This window comes from Phoca vitulina, unplaced genomic scaffold, assembly GCF_004348235.1.
Source record: "Phoca vitulina isolate PV1807 unplaced genomic scaffold, GSC_HSeal_1.0 scaffold9, whole genome shotgun sequence".
Classification (NCBI taxonomy): domain Eukaryota; kingdom Metazoa; phylum Chordata; class Mammalia; order Carnivora; family Phocidae; genus Phoca; species Phoca vitulina.
Window position 1 is genome coordinate 52,922,474 of NW_022589712.1, and position 21,857 is coordinate 52,944,330.

At 37.3% G+C, this 21,857-nt stretch overlaps 1 protein-coding gene across 3 annotated transcripts in view; it reads left to right on the forward strand.

Moving 5' to 3' along the window:
• Positions 1-21,857, forward strand: part of PDSS2 (decaprenyl diphosphate synthase subunit 2) — a 267,411-nt gene that overhangs the window by 135,344 nt on the left and 110,210 nt on the right. For all 3 annotated transcript variants that reach the window (XM_032408135.1, XM_032408134.1, XM_032408133.1), the window contains exon 3: positions 5,546-5,744. In XM_032408135.1, coding sequence (XP_032264026.1) covers positions 5,546-5,744 — 199 coding nt within the window. The remainder of the gene's footprint in view (positions 1-5,545; positions 5,745-21,857) is intronic.

The window sequence follows — 21,857 nt, forward strand, 5'->3', positions numbered from 1 at the left end:
TGGTCCTTTACAAACGGAATGTTCTTGATCAAGTATTTAACCTCCCCAGACCTGCTGTAATTAGACTCACAAGTAGATAATATAAATGAAAGTTCTTTGTAAATGGTGGGTACTGTACAAATTATGGCTTTTCACTTTTACTATTACAATTGTTTTTGTTGATTCTGACCATGTGGCATTTAAAGATTGCTATTTATTTAATGAATGCTGTTTTATGATTATGGATGTCTTTCTTAAAATCTCACAATTATTTAGTTTCAGCCTCGGAGTAATTCAAAACACCTACAACTTCTTGCATGTGTGGTTATTATGTTCTTTCATAAGCTGACTGAATGAAACATCTGTCCAGTGCTTAACCCTTCCTGAGTTATACATTTGCTGACAATCCCATTGTGTGATTTTTGTGAAATGTGACTTTTTTATGGATTTTTACAGTGATTAGTATTATAGAGAACAGAATACTAATAAAATATGTTTTTATTCCTTTCTTTTAGTTACTTTTTTAAAGGATAATTTTAAATGTTAGCTCCTTTTGTTAGTTTTTAAATGCTCTCTATTAACTTCTCAGTAGTCTTCTAAGGCTCTATCGTTGGTGATTTTCTTTGGGATATAGTAAGGTTTTCATCTAAACCATGAATTTACTCTTTATTTACAAGCTGTTTAACTCACTGGTTCATGTTCTCATACTCCCCTAATTTGTAATCAAGTACTGTATGTCCACTGGGTCATTTTTACATATTCTTTTACTTTTTTTTTAACAAAGGAAATTAAAAATGTGATTTTTCTTTTATAGATGCCAAGTTGTTTGGCTCCTTAATCTTATATAATTGTACCTTTATGTAATTATTGTGTCATAGTTGTTTAAACTAGTACCATATTTTTCTTGAGAGAAAAATTCTTATTCTTTTCTTTTAAAAGAGTTACTTTTTTAAAGGATAATTTTAAATGTTAGCTCCTTTTGTTTGTTTTTAAATGTTTTCTGTTAACATCTCAGTAGTCTTTAGGATTAAAAAGTCTCATATTTATTATTTGATTATTTTATGTTTATTTGTCTCCATGTCTAAGGTTGTCCTGGGTCAAATGCTTAAATTTGACCTTTAAGTCAAGCCCTTTTGTTACATTTCCCTTGGGCCTTTGTAAATAGCTTCTTCCCTCACTGATCTCTCTATTCACTATCTACTTTTTCAGATTTTTCTACATATCACTTTCAGAATATTTTTCCTAAATCATTTTGGGGCGCCTGGGTGGCTCAGTCATTAAGCGTCTGCCTTCGGCTCAGGTCATGATCCCAGGGTCCTGGGATCGAGCCCCACATCGGGCTCCCTGCTCAGCAGGAAGCCTGCTTCTCCCTCTCCCACTCCCCCTGCTTGTGTTCCCTCTCTCGCTATATCTCTCTCTGTCAAATAAATAAATAAAATCTTTAAAAAAAAAAAAAAAAAAATATATATATATATATATATATCATCCCTCCTTCTCAAAAACACTGCCTGTGTAACAAAATACAGACCCTTTAACCTGCTATAATCTAGCTCCAGATTCCTACTTCTAACTTACCCACATAGACCCTATACTCTGACCAAACTGACCTCCTCACCCTCTGGTCACGTTTTCTCCTCTTGCTTCACCCAGGCTTGAGTCCTGTTCTTCCTTATTCTGGGGTTCCTAATCCCTACTATTCTACTATTGTGTGTGCCCCTTCTCTCCAGCTGTAGAAATCATACCTGTCATTCAAGGCCCAGCACAAATTTACCTTCTTCAGAGAAAATTTTAAAATACTTCAACTGGCGGTCTAGGAAGCAGCCTAGTATAGTGGAAATAGGTTGGATTTTGAAGTCTCTATCAGTTATCTGTTGTATAACAAAACTGCCCCAAAACTTGGTGGCTTAAAACAGTAAACATTTTATTTTTCATAGTTCTGTGGATTGGCTGGACTGATCCTCTGCTAGTTTCTCCTGGGTTTATTTATGTGGCTGCATTTACCTGGTAGGCCAACTGGAGGGTGAGCATGTTTAGGAAAGCTGGGCTTTCTCCTCTCCATGTTGTCTTTCACCTCAAGGAGGCTAGATTAGGTTTCTTCACATGTAGTCTCAGGGCAGCATTCCAAGAGGGTAAGCCCCAATGCAAAAACACTTACCAAGCTTGTTTGTCCCACATTTGCTGATATCCCACTGGCCAAGCAAGTCATATAATCAACTCAGAGTTAATCAGGAAGGAGACGTGACATAGATGTCAGGAGGTATGATTCACTGGTGGCCGTTGGTATACCCGTCTGCCACAGTCTACTCTCAGGTCCCCATGATTCACATTCCTTCCTTTTGCAAAATATACTTACCACCTCCCAAGACCCCAAAGTCTCATATATTTCATGGCATCAAGCTCAAGGTCCATGAGCTCATAATTTTTGTTAGGTCCAGTTGTGGATGTGGCTCCAGAGGTGCAGGGAACTAAAAGGATGAGTTATTTACCCCTACCACCACTACACACCTAGCATAGAATGGTGAGTTGGGAACAAGATAACCACAATAGTCACTTCCATTAAAAAGAGGGAGGATTTGGAAGCACATAATAATCAATGGTCCATAGTAATTCTGAAATCCAGCTGGGCACACAGTATCAGAACCTCTTACTCTAGAAGCAAAGAATATTTCTTGACTAGGGCCCAGTCTTTTTCCTGGGAGAGGTTCCCTATTCCACTGTCTTCCAGAATCCTTTGCCCTTGGAACTATTTTCCCTGAACATTTTCAGTAAGAAATGATTCAGAGATAGCTACTTGTGGTGAGCATAGCATAACACAGACTTATCGAATCACTATGTTATACACCTGAAATTAACATAACGCTGTGTGTCAACTATACTTTAATAAAAAAAAAAAAAGAAGAAGAAGAAGAGGAAGAAATGATTCATACTTATAGCTGAGTAGCTGTCTCAGCCTGATTTCTTGTCCATGGAAAGTTGGTTTAGAAGCTCCTTTTTTTCCTTTGAACTGTCTCTTGTCACTTTTAGTTGAAGTTCATACAACTTCCTTAAAAGCTTTTTGGGATTTCTGTGAATGTCATAACTGTTCATTCCATGCCCTAAAAGCCACATCCATAGTTCTTTTTTGGGATGGACACCTCTACTTTGAGTGTAAGGCTGCTGTGGGACAGTACCCTTAGAGTTCTTAGAAGACCTTTTATCTAGCCAAGGGGTCTGTTGAGCATCACCTTAAATTTTTTAGGTCTTTAGAAAAGTTCTTATAGCCACAGTTTTGATATGATCTTTTTCCTAATACCATTTCTTTCTTTTCTTTTCTTTTTTTTTTTTTAAAGATTTTATTTATTTGACAGAGAGAGAGCGAGAGCAGGAACACAAGCAGGGGGAGTGGGAGAGGGAGAAGCAGGCTTCCCGCTGAGCAGGGAGCCCGACACGGCCTTGATCCCAGGACCCTGGGACCATGACCTGAGCCGAAGGCAGACGCTTAACGACTGAGCCACCCAGGCGCCCCCATTTCTTTCTTTGACAGGCTTTTTTCTGGAAAGACTGGAGATGTGGAAGTTTTATTTTCAACCTAGCAAGTCTTTTCCCCTTTATAGTTCCTCTAAATTGTGCTTCAAAACTAACAGTTCTCTCTGTAGCTCATTTCTCTTGTACCTTGTCATACGCAGCTACAATAATCCAGATGGCATTTCATCATTCTGCCTGAGAATCAATCCCCTTATCCAGATACATAATTTCATTATATATATTTTCTATCTTTCAAGTTACCATAGGCAACAGTTTTGCCAATTGTTTCACTACCTTCTAACATAGTATGTCCCTTCTCAATCTCCAGTAACGATTGCTTCACTGCCTTTCCAGCTGCCACTAAGAATTTGCCATTTCTTCAACTTTCCCATTTAGCCCCCATCATTCAGACTCAAAGCCACTGATATATTTTAGGCTTTTGTTGAGCAGCACACCACACCCAGATATACCAGTTTCTGTATCAGATATCAATTGCTACATAGCAAACTACCCTATATTTAGTAACCTGAAATAGTCATTTTATTTCTTATCATTCTGTGGATTGACCAGATGGTTCTTCTGCCTGGGGTCACTCATGTGACTGCTTTGGACAAGTCTTAATACAGCATTTTTCAGGCTTTGCTTATGTCACATTTTCAAAGGTCCTTTTGGCCAAAGTCAGTCACATGGCTAAGCCCAGAGTTGATGTGGAGGGGACAACACAGGAGCACGGAAACCAAGTGGTGTGATTCACATAAAGTCATTTGTAACAGATTCCAACAGATTAACAGCTCTACATTACTGTGTGCCTTTGGGAAAGTCATTTATTGGTGTGCAACAATTTTCTCAGCTATAAAAAGGAGTTAATATCTATCATAGGATGGTTATGAAATTTAAATATTTTAGTAATTGTTTGGGTTATTATGATTTTAAAATAATGCTTTTGTCAATAGAAAATGTACAAACTATAGAAAAGTATAAGAAAAGAAACATTTCAGGCACCTGGGTGGCTCAGTTGGTTAAGCTCTGCCTTCGGCTCAGGTCCTGGGATCCAGGGGTCCTGGGATGAAGCCCCATGTCAGGCTCCCTGCTCAGCTGAGAGTCTGCTTCTCCCTCTCCCTCTGCCCCTCCCCCCACCCCCTGCTTGTGGTCTCTCGCTCTCTCTGTCTCTCAAATAAGTATATAAAATCTTTAAAAAAAAAAATGGAGGGCCGTCTGGGTGGCTCAGTCAGTTAAGCGTCTGCCTTCGGCTCGGGTCATGATCTCAGGGTCCTGGGATCGAATCCCCGAGTTGGGCTCCCTGCTCAGCAGGGAGCCTGCTTCTCCCTCTCCCTCTCCCTGTGACATTCCCCCTGCTTGTGCTCTCTCTCTCTGTCTGTCAAATAAATAAATAAAATCTTTTTAAAAAATTTTTTAAAAAAAGGAAAGGAAAGAAAAGAAACATTACTTGACATCCCATCTGATACAGTACTATACTATAAACTTCTCCAGGGCCTTCTCTGTTTTATTTACTACTGTAGGTATATATCTTGGTTTTTATTCTGAAATGTAAGGTCTTTGAAGAAAGAGACCGCATTTTATTCATCTCTGTAAATTCCATAGCTTTGCATTAGGATTAAAAAAGATAGCATATTAAAGTGTTTAACTTAATGCCTGACACGGGTTATGGTCCTCCTTAAATTGGAATTTCATTAGGTACTAGTAAGGAATTTCAGAAATCCTAAAATTACAGAGGTGGGAAAGGTATACTGATAACAGAGTATCTAAATGGAACTGTAGAGGGTGGCCCCACTGGCAGCTTCTCTCTGGGGAATCCTGGTTATTCATGGGAGGGAGGGTAAGGAATATTCTAGGGAAGGAACATGTCAAGATCTGCTTATAGATCCCAAACTGCTCATTAGAGAGTCCTCTATTAAAAACGTCATTAAAAAGGAATAATCTTTAAAAAGAGAGAGAGAGAGAGACTAGTCACTGAAATATTTTACTGTTGGAAACTGAAGTCTGACATTACTGATGTGGTGGTATTCTTGACACTCAGACAAGTCTTACCTTCATGTTTCAGTCAAAGAAGTTTGGCAGAGATCACAGAACTTATCCATACTGCTCTCCTCGTACATCGTGGGATAGTAAATTTAAATGAATTGCAATCTTCTGATGGACTATTGAAAGACATGCAATTTGGAAATAAAATAGCTATCCTGAGTGGAGACTTTCTTCTAGCAAATGCCTGCAACAGACTAGCGCTGCTACAGAACACCAAGGTAATACCGGGCAGGTTACGCATGTCTGGATGACTTTTAGGGGGCTCTGCTGGAGCTGTGGAGGTCTGTGCGCCCTGCTGCCCCAGCTCCCCACATGGAGATGCTCAGTAAAATTGTGATGAAGATGGTGGCAGTGTCCACACCAGTAAAGCCGGTAAATGCTAACAAAGAGTTTTGAAATTAATTTGGTTTTTTCTGGTTATAATTATTTGTTAATTATAGAATACTGTTAAATATTTAGCACAGAGAAGATCTATAAACAGATATTACCTATATTACCTCACCATCCAGAGATAATCACTGTTAGTTAATACTGTGATGGGTTTCCTTTCAAGCTTTTTGTTTGCTTGCTCCTACCTTTATATATGTGAATTTTTTGTAACATAGGTGAGAACTTACATGTATAAGGTTTTTTTTTTTTAGTCCTGCCTATTTTTTCCTACTTCATATTATGATGTGGGTATTTTCCCATGTTATTAACATTTTTCACAAACTTGTTAATGGTTGCATAATATTCAGTTATTTAGATGTAATATCATTTATTTAACAAATGTCTCATTTTGGGAACTTAAGTTGCTTCTAATTTTTTATTGTCATAAATAGATCTGCAGTAAACATCTTTACACAACAGTATCCCTCATTCCAGATTATTTTGTTCAGATAAATACCTAAAAGTGGCTCAAAGGGTTTAAACATTTTTAGCATTCTTTTTTTTTTTTTAAGATTTTATTTATTTATTTGAGAGAGAGAGAATGAGAGAGAGAGCATGAAAAGGGGGAGGGTCAGAGGGAGAAGCAGACTCCCTGCTAAGCAGGGAGCCCGATGCGGGACTTGATCCTGGGTCTCCAGGATCATGACCTGAGCTGAAGGCAGTCACTTAACCAACTGAGCCACCCAGGCGCCCCATTTTTAGCATTCTTGATACATATTGCCAAGCTGCTTTCTAGAAAGATTGTAGAGATATTCCTTATATATGAGTTTGAATTAGGTTTAGTTATAAAATAACAGTGGCCGAAACAAGATAGGATTTATTCTTTTTCATGTAAAAACATCCAGGACGGGGTGCCTGGGTGGCTCAGTCGTTAAACGTCTGCCTTCGGCTCAGGTCGTGATCCCAGGGTCCTGGGATCAAGCCCCGCATTGGGCTCCCTGCTCGGCGGGAAGCCTGCTTCTCCCTCTCCCACTTGCCCTGCTTGTGTTCCCTCTCTCACTGTGTATCTCTCTGTCAAATAAATAAATAAAATCTTAAAAAAAAAAAAAAAATCCAGGACTAGGCAGTCTAGTCTAGGATTGATTCTACAAAGTCGGGAACCAAAGGCATTTTCTGTCTTACTGCTCTGCCATCCTTACCTTACTACTGTATTTTTGGCCCCAAATAGCTGCCATCATGTTCTCACTCCAGTCAATAGGAAAGGAGGAGGAGGAAGACAGAGAAAGGCAGATCTCCTTCACCTGAAGGTCAGGTGAGGGTACATCCTGGTTTGCTAAGGATAGTCTCAGTGTAAGTCCACTGTCCCAGAATCCCATCTGTCTTAACATTTGTCCTGGATTTTTTAACAGAGAATGATTACTAATAATTCCATTAGGATGAGCCAGGATAGGTTTCATAGACGTCTACTTTATACTTCCAACCTCTGCCTGAGTTTTTGTCTAGTGTAGGCTAATAGAATATGAGACCCATGTACAGTGGAGAGTGTTCTCAGGTTAAGGTGATATTAAATCTGGAGGACAACCAGCAATAACTTACCTCTTTTCCCAACCCTTTCAGACACCTCCCAATCAAGGACAGAATGCAGGGCAATTGCTGATAAAACAAAGTGCACTGACTGTCTAGGTTAATCGTTAACTTTTTCCTGTATCAGGTGTAGAAGTATTTGACATTGCTGCCATTTGATGTATCACCCAATTGTACTGTGGCCTGTGCATGGCCTTCAACAGTCACCAAGCCACCAGGTACCAGTCCCAAAGCTCAGTGAGAAACATAGTAAGGTGGAAGTGGGGCATTGGTGAGTATATGTGGGAAATCAAGGCTGATCAGAGAGGGTAGAGAGTAGACTGAGCACACTTGCTTGTGTAATGTAAACCTGTAACTATTTTATTGTTTGGCAACAGTTTGTTTTTGCAATAAACCCTTTTGGCAGCAATAAGCTAAAAACTATATATTTCATTTTTTAAAGTACTGAGAAAGTTGATAAGGAATGTGTAATTTGCACAAAATGTTGACATTTACATTCACTGGGGAGGCCATACTGGTATCACTGACCACATGAAAACAAATCTGCTGAAAAAGTGAAGCCTAACTTTTAGACAGATGTCTCTTTTTCTAGATTAATTTCACTCATTTTTCGACTACAGGTTTTTTATGTGCACATAGGAAAAAGTAAGCAGTAACTTTATATTTGTTGGCTCCATTGGCAGAAGAACTTTACAGTTAAGTAATTCCAGTTTTAGTTGAGTGCCAGCTGGTACTTCAATTAAATCATTTTAGTTAATTCAGAAAATGTTTTTATTTTTTCCATCCGTTCATGGGATCAAGGTAAAGCTTTTGGAAGTATATTCTATCAAAGGTAAAGCCATTATGAGTGAGTTTGGAAATTCAGTTTAAAGTACAACATGGAAGGGGGGCACCTAGCTGGCTCAGTTAGTAGAGCATCCGACTCTTGATCTTGGGGTTGTGAGTTCAAGCTCCACGCGGGATGTAGAGATCTCTTAAATAAATAAAGTACAACATGGGAGATAAAATTATTAGTTTACAATAATAATACAAGTACACATTTTGGTGAGGCACACATAGTGTTGTGGTAAAAACAATGTTCTTACTACATTGTGAAACCTATGGAGTAGTTGGAATTCACTGTGGCATACCCATAATTCATAATCGTATCCAAACAAGTGTTAACATTCTCTAAGTTGAAATAGAAGGTATTGTTATAAAAATTTCAAGTATCTTTAATGTTCAAGTCTTTAAGCTATAAGATTTTGAGAATTTTGGTGTTACTCTGAGTACAAAAATACAGTTCAGCACTGCAGTGTGTACCTTCTGTCTTTGTTGCCTATCATTAATCAGATTCTCAAAATCTTTATACCCAACAATGGTATTGAATTTTATATAAATGAGTCATAAAATTTTGGTGAACATCTTGCTCAAAATCCACTCAAAATCTTAAATCAAATGTTCAACAAGTAGAATACCAAATGAAACTTTTAGGAAATTACAATGAAAACAATTAATGAAAATCCCATTGGAATTTTTCCTTACAAAAGCAAGGGAGGAACAGAACAAAATAAATAGTAAGATCTCAAATGCTACCCAAGATTAAAATTTACAGTTCTATAATTGTGATTTGGAATATCTCACCTTGCAAGAAGAATCTTTTGGTAGTGCTGCTATTTTGAATAAATTATACACACACGAATAAAATGAAATTGAGAAGGCCTAGATTTTGCAGCATCTAATTTTAGTAAAACATTCAAAAGAATCATAGAGGCAATTTATTTGACAAGCTTTGTCTTATAAAAATATTTGTCAAAGAAAGGTACTTTGAAGGAAGCAAAAAGACAGTACCTTGAAAATATTTGGGCTGGAATAGTTATACTTTACAATATTTAAAAAATTAGAATTGAGTTTCTTTTCCATTTAGCAGATTTGCTCAGAGCTTATCAGGTAACTCAGAATCTGTAGAATGAGCATTTCCTCAATTAAAAATATTATGGTCTACCAATAAGAATCAATTGAAGGTATCAATAATTTCAAATTAGTCATAAAATGCAACTGTGAAGAATATTGCTGGCAGTTTAGTTCTTAAATGCTGTAATATATATATTATATATATATATATATAATTCTTAAATGCCATATATATGTATGTGTGTGTGTGTGTGTGTATATATATATATATATATATATATATTTTTTTTTTTTTTTTTTTAAGATTTTATCCATTCATTTGAGAGAGAGAGAGCACAAGCGGGGAGGAGAGGGAGAAACAGGCTCCCCACAAGCAGGGAGCCCGACACGGGGCTCGATCTCAGGACCAAGCTGAAGGCAGATGCTCAACCAGCTGAGCCACCTAGGCACCCCAAAATGCCATATTTTTAAAAGCACATTCTTCAGGGGTGCCTGGCTGGCTCAGTTGGTAGAGTGTGTGACTCTTGATCTCTGGATTGTAGGTTGAAGCCCCATGTTGGGTGTAGAGATTACTTAAAATCTTTTCAAAAAATAAAATGAAAGCACATTCTTCAGAAAAATGCCAGTTACACAATATTAGGGACAGATATGCTAAGAAATGAGTTAAAGTATGTAAATATATACCAAAATAATTATTCTACTGGCTATTTTTTTAATATTCAGATAATCAATATAAAATTCTTTTTTTGTTTTAATGTACACGGATATATGTTATTTTTCTTTCTTCTTAAATTGCAGTTTTGAAAATAGTTTTTGAGTAGGACTTGTTAACAAGTCCACCAACATAATAAAGTCAATTGCTAATAAGTACATGTTTCAAAAATTATAAAAATTTCATTTTCTTAGTATTCCCTTTTACTCTCAAGTGTCCCAGTTTGGATGATAAATCTAGTATCACCACTTTATTTTATTTTATTTTTTTTTAAAGATTTTATTTATTTATTCATGAGAGACAGAGAGAGAGGCAGAGGGAGAAGCAGGCTCCCAAGGAGCAGGGAGCCCGATGCGGGACTCGATCCCAGGTCTCTGGGATCATGACCTGAGCCAAAGGCAGACGCCCAACCATCTGAGCCACCCAGGCGCCCTAGTATCACCACTTTAAAGACATTTCTCAGAAGTTACTCAGATGGTTCTGCTTACCTACTGGCCAGAATTTAATTATATGGCCACACCTACTTATAAGGGAGACTAGGAAATGTAAACTTTCTTGTGGGTAGCCATGTGTCCAGCCCAAAATATGGAAGATACAGATAACAGATACCGGGAGACAAATAGCATTCTGCCCTGTCTCCCCATCACACTTTTGGCTAGCACATATTTCATGAGACGGACCTGCTGATTTTTAGGGGAAAAAATGGAGTGGTACCTTTAATATATAGTTTATATTCACATGGAAAGGAAGCCAGAGTAAGAAATGAATTGGTTATATAAAATGGAATAATAGAGAATCTCAAATCTCCCTCCAAAGATTTATTACCATTTGAGCATTCTTTTTATTTACCCTCAAATTGTTCTATTTTCTATGTATGTAGTCTACTTTGATGCATCTCACTAAATTCTCTCCTTTACTGGAACTCATATGTTAGTGCAAGGATGACTGAGCCATTGCCTTTGAGAGCTACTCTGTGACTGCATCATCCGTCTTTCCCCTTGACCATAGCTGCTGTAGTCTGTGATGACCTTTGGGTCTTGGAGAAGGAGGAGGCCTCAGAAAGTACAGGCTGCTGTAGTTTCTGGGTGCCTGGCGCTGCACATGACTAGCTCTAGTCACACACACTGGCCACTCACAGATTAGACCCACATACCTAAGAAGAGATAGTCAGGATTTGGTAACTAGATCCACATTTCAGTAATTAGCCCTCAGCCTGGCCCCTACCTTAAAACAAGACTTACTGCCTTTAGACAAATTTCTGTTTTCTCTAATCATTAGTTTTAACATACTTTAAGCTATTCTGATGAAATCTTACGTAAGGTTAAGAAGATGGTATTTCCTACAAATATAATCATACTGTAATGACATAAACAAGTATTCGTTTGCTTTCACCACTCACTTTATGGAAATGATGTTTAATGTGTTCCTTTTTCTTAGCTAGCTTGTATCATTCACACATCTTTCAATACAGTTCAAGTTCAGAGAAAATGGAAGCTTTACTCCCATCAAAATCAATTCAGATTCATAGTTTGTGAAATCCACTCTTGGTGTTTTGCATTCAGAAGCATCACTATAAATGTTCCAGAGTCTAAGACCTCCACCATCTGCTCCATTAGGCACTGGATTTCAGTGGCAGTATTTGATTCAAAAAAAAAAACAAAAAAAACACCACACACAAAACAAAAACAGCATATCCAAGCAACAGTTCAGCCTGAAGCTTCTCCGTGAAATAAGAATGATCAGGCATTTCCTTCCTCTTCAGTGAGCCCTAATACCTTCATGGTCTCTGCACTAGTTTGCACTTTAAAATTTTCATTTTATTGACCCTTTTTGGTGAGGAATTTCTTTTTCCTTTTTAAGCCATGGTATATTGTTTTTTAAATTTGATAATTGTGTGTGGAATTGAAGCCTTTATTCTGTTGCAACCGTTCTGTTCATCCAAAAAAAAAAAGGATCTTTTTGTTCCTTGTTCTTCAAAATTTGAAGGCTCTGTGAAGGTCAATTTCAAAAGATACTTTGCTGGATCAGTTCTTGTGAAAGGCCTTGAGTACCATGTCCAGGGGTCTATAATTGATCTTCTACAAATCTAGGCTTCTAGTAGTTCTCTTTTAATCATACTAGATGGTTTCCAAACCATGTGAACAGTAGTTTAAACTGAGGAGGTTATAAGTTCTTGAACGTCAAGAATTCTCTTTGATAAAGCAAATCTTCCATACTCAGAACCAATTCCTTTCATTTAAATACTTGGCAGTTTATTTTTTTTAAGGAAAGTAAAGTTATATCTCAGAAGAAGACTAATTTTTTTTTTTTAAGATTTTATTTATTTATTTGAGACAGAGAGAATGAGAGAGACAGAGCACATGAGAGGGGGAAGGGTCAGAGGGAGAAGCAGGCTCCCTGCCGTGCAGGGAGCCCGATGCGGGACTCGATCCCGGGACTCCAGGATCATGACCTGAGCCGAAGGCAGTCGCTTAACCAACTGAGCCACCCAGGCGCCCAGAAGAAGACTAATTTTATTAAATGAGTTCCCAGAAGCTTAAGTTGATTAAGGATAATGGTAATCATTAATAAGCATTTTTTAGTTGGAGGAGGAGATAGTGATAAATATTTCTTTGGGGCAATATTAAATTTTTTTAAAGTTCTATACGTATGGTTAAAGTCTTAGTAAAGTTAGATTTCTGTTTAATGATGTTTTAATTTTCTCTTACAAGAAAAAGACATTGTTGTTAGATGAATGGATAAAGAAGATGTGGTATATATACCATATGCTATATATATGGGGGGGTGTGTGTGTGTGAATATTACTCAGCCATAAAAAAAGAATGAAATCTTGCCATTTGTGACAACATGGATGGACCTGGAGGGTATTATGCCAAGTGAAATAAGTCAGACTCAGAAAGACAAATGTCATATAATCTCACTTATATGTGGAACCTAAAAAACAAACAAATGAACAACAGAATAGAAACATTCATAGATACAGGAAACAAACTGTTGGTTTCCAAAGGGGGAGGGGTTGGGGTGGACAAAATAGGTAAAGGGGATTAAGAGGAACAAACTTGCAGTTATAAAATAAGTAAGTCATGAGGATGTAATGTACAGCATAAGGAACATAGGTCAATAATATTGTAATAGCTTTGTGTGGTGACGGATAGTAACTAGACTTATTGTAGGGATCATTCTGCAATGCATCAAAATACTGCATCACTGGGGTGCCTGGGTGGCACAGTCAGTTTAGTGTCAGACTCTTGGTTTCCGCTCAGGTCATGATCTCAGGGTTTTGAGATCGAGCCCCGTGTCTGGCTCTGCGCTCAGCACGGAGTCTGCTTAAAGATTCTCTCCCTCTCCCTCTGCCTGCCACTCCCCCTGCTTGTGCTCACTCACTCGCTCTCTCTCTCCCTCTGGCAAATAAATAAATAAAATCTTAAAAAAAAAAGATCCTCTCCCTCTCCCTCTGCCCCTCCCCCCACTCTCTCTCTCTCTCTCTCTCTCTCTCTCTCTCTAAAATAAATCTTTTTAAAGAAATATTGCATCACTATAATGTACACTTAAAACGAATAGGATATTGTATGTCAATTATACTTTACTTAAAAAAAGAAAAGAAAAATTTGTCAGCAATGGCAGTGAAAAGAGAGGGGCGCCTGGGTGGCTCAGTCTGTTAAGCGTCTGCCTTTGGCTCAGGTCGTGATCCCAGGGTCCTGGGATCGAGCCCCGCATTGGGCTCCCTGCTTGGCAGGGAGCCTGCTTCTCCCTCTCCCTCTGCTGCTCCCCCCCTTGCTTACTCTCTCTCAAATAAATAAATAAATAAAATCTTAAAAAAAAAAAAAAGGCAATGAAAAGAGAGACCACGGTAGTGAGGGAGTAGACAACTTAATACAGAATTTCTGTATATAGTATGTCAGTCTTTTCACAGTGACAGCTTTTTTTTGAGGGTGTGTATTTAACTTGGTAATTAAAGTTAGCGTATTTGTAGCAACTTTAATTTTTTATGACTTATTCATTCTACCAATTTTCCATTTTCTTGTGCTACTGAATTCTTGTCTGAATTTCTGTATTATGTGTTTATCTCTGTACTTCTCCTGGGGCAGACCATTAGATGAAGGGCTCTGCAGTCATAAGAAATTCAGAGCTGTTTTATAATTGTCAAGGGTAAAATTAGCAAAGTCAATTATTCTCCCTTTGGCTTTTCCCTGAAGATATTAGGGGTCTTCAAGGTAATTGCCTTAGGTAACACTTAGATTTTTAAATATCTCTAAGTATAGAAATTGATATATTAATCCTCTGGTAATTGTCTTCTTAGTATTACAGCTGTCGTCACATAAATGTGAATTAACAAGATTTTGAATTCAAGAGTGAGTTTAAAAATTAGTGTTTTGAGTTTTCATTCATTTTCAATTATGGAAGCTAAGGTCAACTTTTTGTTTTAGTACTTCACTGTCCACAGACCCTAGACTTAGAGACCTTAGAATGCCTCTTTTTAAGCCATAAATTCCCTGACTCTATTGAAATAAGTTGCTCTCTATTGTGTTCATGTAGAATATCACTGGATCCTGGAATGATGCGGTCATACCCGAATCTAAAATTTTAGTGTCTGAGCATCAAGCTATCAGTGAGACATGCTGAATAATTGGGGAAAAAACATGAACTGGAAAAGCACTGTAATTTAGAAATCTGGCTGACCATTAGAGGCTTTTTTGGGGTCCCTGTTTGTTTTGTAGACTGGATCTGTGGTTTAGGATTAAGCCACAGTACAAATAAGGCTGTGTGATTACTACTTGTCATCTTCTTTAAGTCTTGTCTTTTACATGCGTAGTGATAATCCTAGTGTTTAAAAAATTGAACTCACCGTGCTATTTTTTTCTATTTTTAAATTACTTTTCATCTAATGGACCTATCACTATACATCAAGTGGGAGACTGTGAGTTAGCCTGGGTCTTGTTTGAGCATCCCAGAACATTATCATGATGTCATTCCTGGGGACTGTTCTATTAAGCATTAGTGATTTATATTTCTAAATAACCAGGGGCACAGATGTACTCCTTACATAGCTGATGTATTTCCTTATGTTAACTTTGTTTTCCTAAAGGCATAAATATGTTGTTTACAAGGAAGAATTTTGTTTGTATAAATAATGCTCAATTTATGCATATAAATCTCCTCCTTTTACACATCTATATATTTTAATAAAGAGATTGCTATTGGTTACTTGATATTTGTATTATTTGTTATATTAATTCTACTTTCAAATTCATGTTAAAAAGTGAAACCTGGAGCACCTGGGTAGCTCAGTTGGTTAAGCCGCTCATTGGGCTCCATGCTCGGCGTGGAGCCTGATAAAGATTTCTCTCCCCCCTCCCTCTCCCTCCCCCCCCCCCCCCCCCGTGCACATGCACTCTCTCTCTTTAAAAAAAGTGAAACCCAGGAGTGCCTGGCTGGCTCAGTCAGTAGAGCATGCCACTCTTGTTCTTGTGGTCATGAGTTCAAGCCCCACTTTGGGTGTAGAACCTACCTTAAAAAAAAAAAAAGTGAAACCTAGAAACATGCTATAGCATATGAAATTTGAAATTTTCTCTATCATACTCATTTATTTTTTTTTTCTAAGAATTTATTTATTTGACAGAGAGAGACAGCGAGAGAGGGAACACAAGCAGGGGGAGTGGGAGAGGGAGAAGCAGGCTTCCCGCAGAGCAGGGAGCCCGACGCAGGGCTCGATCCCAGGACCCCGGGATCATGACCTGAGCCGAAGGCAGATGCTTTAACAACTAAGCCACCCAGGCGCCCCTCATACTCATTTAAAATAGACAGTATGACCTTGTATGCACTATTTTATTTGTGGAAATTATTTTTTTTTTTTAAAGATTTTATTTATTTGTCAGCGAGAGAGAGAGAGAGAGAGAGAGAACTCGCACAAGCAGGGGGAGCAGCAGGCAGAGGGAGAAGCAGGCTCCTCGCTGAGCAGGGAGCCCAATATGGGACTCGATCCCAGGACCCTGGGATCATGACCTGAGCTGAAGGCAGACGCCTAACCAACTGAGCCACCCAGGCGTCCCTGTGGAAATTATTGATTAATATCTTTTAGCCTCTTTAGTCTCACACTCAAGATTAATGTTCTTTTTCTACATAAAACCCACTCAAGTATAGGTTTTCATGAATAGAGTAAATGTGTGCAGAATGTAATTCAGTGTCATGTGTTGTAACAATAAAGGCATCTCCCTATCAATTAAAGAAGCCAAAATGCTATCATAAAATTACAATTTCAAAATCCCCAAATTTTTCCAGTTTATCATTTACTAATATAGCTACCTATTAAACAAACACTATATCCATTCTGAGCCACTTCCTTGATCTTTAAGGCAAAAGTGATAAATGATCAGAGTTTGAGAAGTGTACTAGAAACAAGAAGACAAATATTATGTTCTTTTAAAACTTATGATCTCATTAAAAACTTGAACTTTGCCCTTTTGGTGCCGTAGAACAATGGGATGAAGTGTCTTTTTGCCATAAGAAGGTCAAATGCCATCATGCAAAATGGACACTTCTGAGTGTCTGTCAGCCAGAAAGTTGATGACCTGGAAGGGAATTTCTTCTATCTGCCTGGCATTCAAAGAAGCCCATTAAAAAAAATCTGTGTTCTACAAACATATATTCTCTAAAATGGGTAGAGTTGAACCCCACACCATGGCCATGAGAGGTAGATATATATTGATTATGGCAATTTTATAGTATACTTAGTCACCTCAGTTTTGTAAATCCCTTCCAGAAATAAAATTAATCAAGCCAGCTTTTTTTTCCTCTCCATTTTCACTGGCATAAATTGCTATTTCTCTAAAGCCAGAGGGAGAAAAAAAAATCTAAAAAAAAATCAGCTCCAAGTATTCAGTACTCTTCCTTTTGCCTTTCTAATGATTTTACTCAAGGAACTTCCTGAGTTAGGAGTTAACAAAAGTACTGGGTAGATGAACAGCTGATTCCTTCCTCTGCATTGTCAGCTGCCTGACCTCGCATCTCTTCACTCATCCTTTCTTTGTCCTGTAGATTTGTCCTCAGTGCCTCTTTCTTTGTGTCTTATTGTTCACAAATCAGTTAATTTCATCTCAGGCAATCCCCAGAGTGTATACACATCCTCTTCAACCCTTTTCTTCCCATTTTTCATTCTTTATCTTCTTACCTGTTATTTCAGAAAAATGGTTATCCGTCTTTGTGCCTTCTCTGTGCTCCTTTCAAAGGAAAAGTCAGTGAAGAAACTTTACTTAGGAGTTGACAAACATCAGCGTAAAGCTTGGAATCGTCTTTTGTTAAGAATAAGGAAAATTATATAATTAGAAATGAAATAGGTATGAGAAAGAACCAGTGTCTCTACCCTCATTTTCTTATTAAACCAAATTTCCCTGTAACTGTCAATGTTTAAAGGCCATTTAAAAAATATTTCCTATTTAGTTTTGTTTTCCTCTTTTGTTTAATTGCAAGTATTATAAGATTGTGGTTTTCTATTTGATTTTCAATTATAAGTATATGGCATTTCTAATGTTATGGGCTGCCCTGGGAACCTACCCACCATTTACAACCTCGATTGTTAGGAAAATGAGGTATGAGCTCCAAACAACTGACTTACAGATAAAATTCCAAAATGTGGTGCATTTGTAAACTGGTGCCTGGTTTTATTAGATTGATACCAGACTTAAACCCCATAAGCAAAAGAACAGGTAAGAGCATTCAAAAGGATCCATGTGACTACTTATCATTAGTAGCCACATACAGCTCAGTTGTGTTGATATAATTTTGGTTTTAGCATTTCCATCATTTTCCTGATGCCTCAGAGTTGTGAATACTCATGGAAAAAATTCACTCTAAGCCAAAGTTGGCTTATGGGGCGTTAACCCAGGAGCAAATTTTATTTATTTAGCAATAGTGATTGGGGAAGAGCCCTTTCCTGGCAGCTAATGACCTACTGGAGGACTTGAGTGCCCAAGGCAAAGCTGAAGGCCATTAGCCCAACAGGCCATTAACTGACAAATGCCTGACCCTGAGGTCATTTCTGATATTGTAAACTATGAAAACATTAAAGTGGGTTTGTTGGAAAGTATGGCTGTGCCAAGGAAGTTTCTTTTTAAACATTTTGGAAAATGCATTGTTTGTTGTTATTCATGTGGCTTAATTGTCTTTGTTCTGGGGCCATTTTCACTGTGCATATCAAGTCAGTCAGTCATCAGTAAACACCAAAACTATACTGTATGGCCAATCTTTGATTCTTAAAGGACAGTTTTCCTGTTTAGAATATCAGATTAACTGTGTTATTCCTAAACAGCTGCGACTTTCACTTCTGTGTGGATCACTTACGTTTTCATGATGTGTTGAGCTATGTGTATAGTGCTTATCTATTTTATACTTCTCAGAGATGACCTGTAAAGCCACATAAGTGGAAAGAACTCCGAAGTAGAAGTCTATGGACCTAGTTTCTATCTCTGCCTTTTTTTTTTTAATTGGCCATTTAACATTAAATGGTTCATTTTATCAGAATTCTAGTTGAGAGCATTCATCTTTTTCTCCACACTGTTTATCTAATGTCTTTTTTTTTTTTTTAATTTTAAGTAAGCTCCATGCCTAACGTGGGGCTTAAACTCATGACGCCGAGATCAAGAGTCACATGCTCTACTGACTGAGCCAGCCAGGCACGCCCCTCTAATGTCTTAATATTCCATTTTACAAGTGAAATTAGAAACTTCATGATGTAGAATATTTATTAAAATTAGTACAAAACATTTAAAAAATAATATTAACAACTTATATTTTTGAGTGCCTACTCTGTAGTGGACACCATTGTAAGTGCTTTGTGTGTATTAACTAAATCTCTCCTGAGGCATGGGGGGAGGGTTAAGTAAGTAATTTCCTAGAGGAAATGGTGGAGCTGCTGTCTAAATCTAAAGAGAGGCAGTCTGGTTCCAAAATCCTCATGCTTAACTAAAGTAGAAAACGAACAAACCAACTAAGAACTATGATACTTTTTTTTGCCAGCAATTTTGCAGTTACCAATATTGGAATTTATAATATCTTAAACAATTAGTATTTTAAAATATTGGAATAAATATTTCAGTACAAACATCAATAGGAGCTTTATGAAACATTTTAGAGAAATAACTAGTAAGCAGAGACAACTTGTTTTCTTAGTTTCCTCATCTGTAAAATAAAGGCATTATTTCCATCTCCTATATCCTTGCTGATGACAATATTCTACAATTCTGAGTGTTGTAGGAAAGAGTCTAAACTTATAATATCTATATCCAGATCCTGAAAATGTCATGAAATAGGAAGAAAAACAAAGGACTCAAGAAAAACTTGTTTATAAAGTCAGAGATGTGATAGAGAATTGAAAATCTTTTATAAATGTTTAAGATCTTGGGGTATATGTGCCTATTTCAGCTATCTAAAACAATACCCCAAATTAGTGAACTCACCTTTAAGGCCAATTTGTGATGAGAAACTGATATGGCTTAATTTGGTCAAGTTTAAACTTTAAAGGCCATAGGGTGATATGCAAATGTAAATTTCTGGAAATAGTGATTAAATAAAGTGATAATTGTGCAGATTTATTTTGAAACAGTTATGATTTATACAATTAATTCACGTATTAGAAAAAGTGTTGGTAATGCAATAAAATTTTTTGTGTTCATTGTGTTAAGCCTTGGGAATACCAGTTTAAAAGCCAATTGCATCACCTATTTTCAGTCTTCATGTGAATTATATCAACAACAACAACAAAAAAAAGCCAATTGTATCTCTATAGATTGGAGAATTTCTAACCCAAAGGTGTCCATTATTTGATTCAAGGGTACAATACAGCCAGTCTCAAGTTTCTACTACATGATTTTTTTGAAGGAGGGGAAGAAAAAGGATTACCTAATTTTCTAGAACGCAGTACCAGTTGGGCCAGTTATTTTTAGAGTTCCATTGATTCACAGATTTTGAAGAGCTGCAAAGGTATTTGGAAGAAATACAGTTACAGTTTTAGATGAGATGCATGGATTTTAATGCATATGAGTCATGCTTTTATTTCTGTGGCTGCCTTTGAAGTGCAAACCTTGGGATGTCTCTAAATTACAAACATCTGTCTTTTAGTGGAGCCCAGTTTGAAGAGGAACTAATTGAACTAAAAACTGAACTATGTTATCTGAAAGACATGGGATCCCTGGAATTTGCAAGATGTATGTATGAATCTTAGAAAAATCCTGAGATTTTTAACTCTGGCCAAATGTGGTCTAATTTTTTTCATGAATCTAGTAAGATCAAAGCTCAGAGTCAATATTAGTGATATGTATAAACCAAGATGGAAATGCATCCTAACACTATACCCCATAGTACCCAAGAACGATTCTGTTTTAACCTGCCTTCTGCCTGTTTCAATTCCATTTTTAAGTGTTTTTGAAATAAAGTGATAAAGAAATTAACACCTTTATATATATTAATTATATTTCAGAATAACAGTGTGTAACTGCCTGTCAAAAATTTCGTGACCTTGTGTGCAGTTAAGATGGCTAACCAAGGGGCGCCTGGGTGGCTCAGGTGGTTAAGCGACTGCCTTCGGCTCAGGTCATGATCCTGGAGTCCCGGGATCGAGTCCCGCATCGGGCTCCCTGCTCAGTGGGGAGTCTCCTTCTCCCTCTGACCCTCCTCCCTCTCATGCTCTCTGTCTCTCATTCTCTCTCTCAATAAATAAATAAAAATCTTAAAAAAACAAACAAAAAAAATGATGGCTAACCAAGGTATGAGCTATACATGACATGTATCAGCATAATATAAGGTAATATTTCAAAGTACAGATCACATGCTGTTTATTGGTGGGTAGTGAAATCACTTTAGTGAATCACTATCAACACTTTTTTTTAATGGAACACAATAGAAAATAGAGGGATAATGGAATTTTTGTTTTATGAAAACACTCATATACTTTTTTAATGAGTATAAAAACACTCATTTTTATACATATGCATGTGTGCATGTACAGTGTCATAATGTAAAATATAGTTCTTACTGTGGTTGCAACTTTAAAATCTCGAAAGTTTATAGTATTAATCCGTGTTCTAGCCAGAAGCATCCTTTCAGCTGAATGAAATAATGTACCATGATTCTGGTGTTCTGAATTTTTCACATCATGAACTTGTGTTTCTCAGAGGTGGGATTAACTGTTAAGTAAAATCACACTTGGAAAATATCACTTAACATCACTGGGAGTGCCATCAAAGGAAGAAGCAGTGAAAGCAAATTGGAGGTTATCAGCCACATAGGGGAAAAGTGAGCACATCACTGAGATGGCAGACATAATTCTCTCTGAGAACTTGTCAGAATAAGGTATAATGGTGCCGCTAAGTGTGGAACATCCTAAGTACAACAAACTTCATGTACAGGAACTCCTATGTTGGAGAAAGTGAAAAATAAAGCAATTAACTGCTGTACGATAATGCAACAATTACTTTCTTTCATGACTAAGCATTCAGTTCCCAGCAGCTATTTACAGTTTTTATAGTAATGCAAGATACTTAACACAACCAACTCTTTTTTAACTTGTTGGAAAGCATCTCTTTTTCCTTTATTTCTTATGAAAAGTTTCATTTTGGTGTAAGCATTTTAAATTAAAAAACTTTTTCAAGGAACCTAGTCATTGTTTAAATCAATAAAAGATGATCGTAATTCAGTGGTGAACAGTTTGGATCACTTCTTCATTGCTACCAAAAGAAAGCCAGGGCGCCTCGGTGCTCAGTCAGTTCAGCCGCTGCCTTCG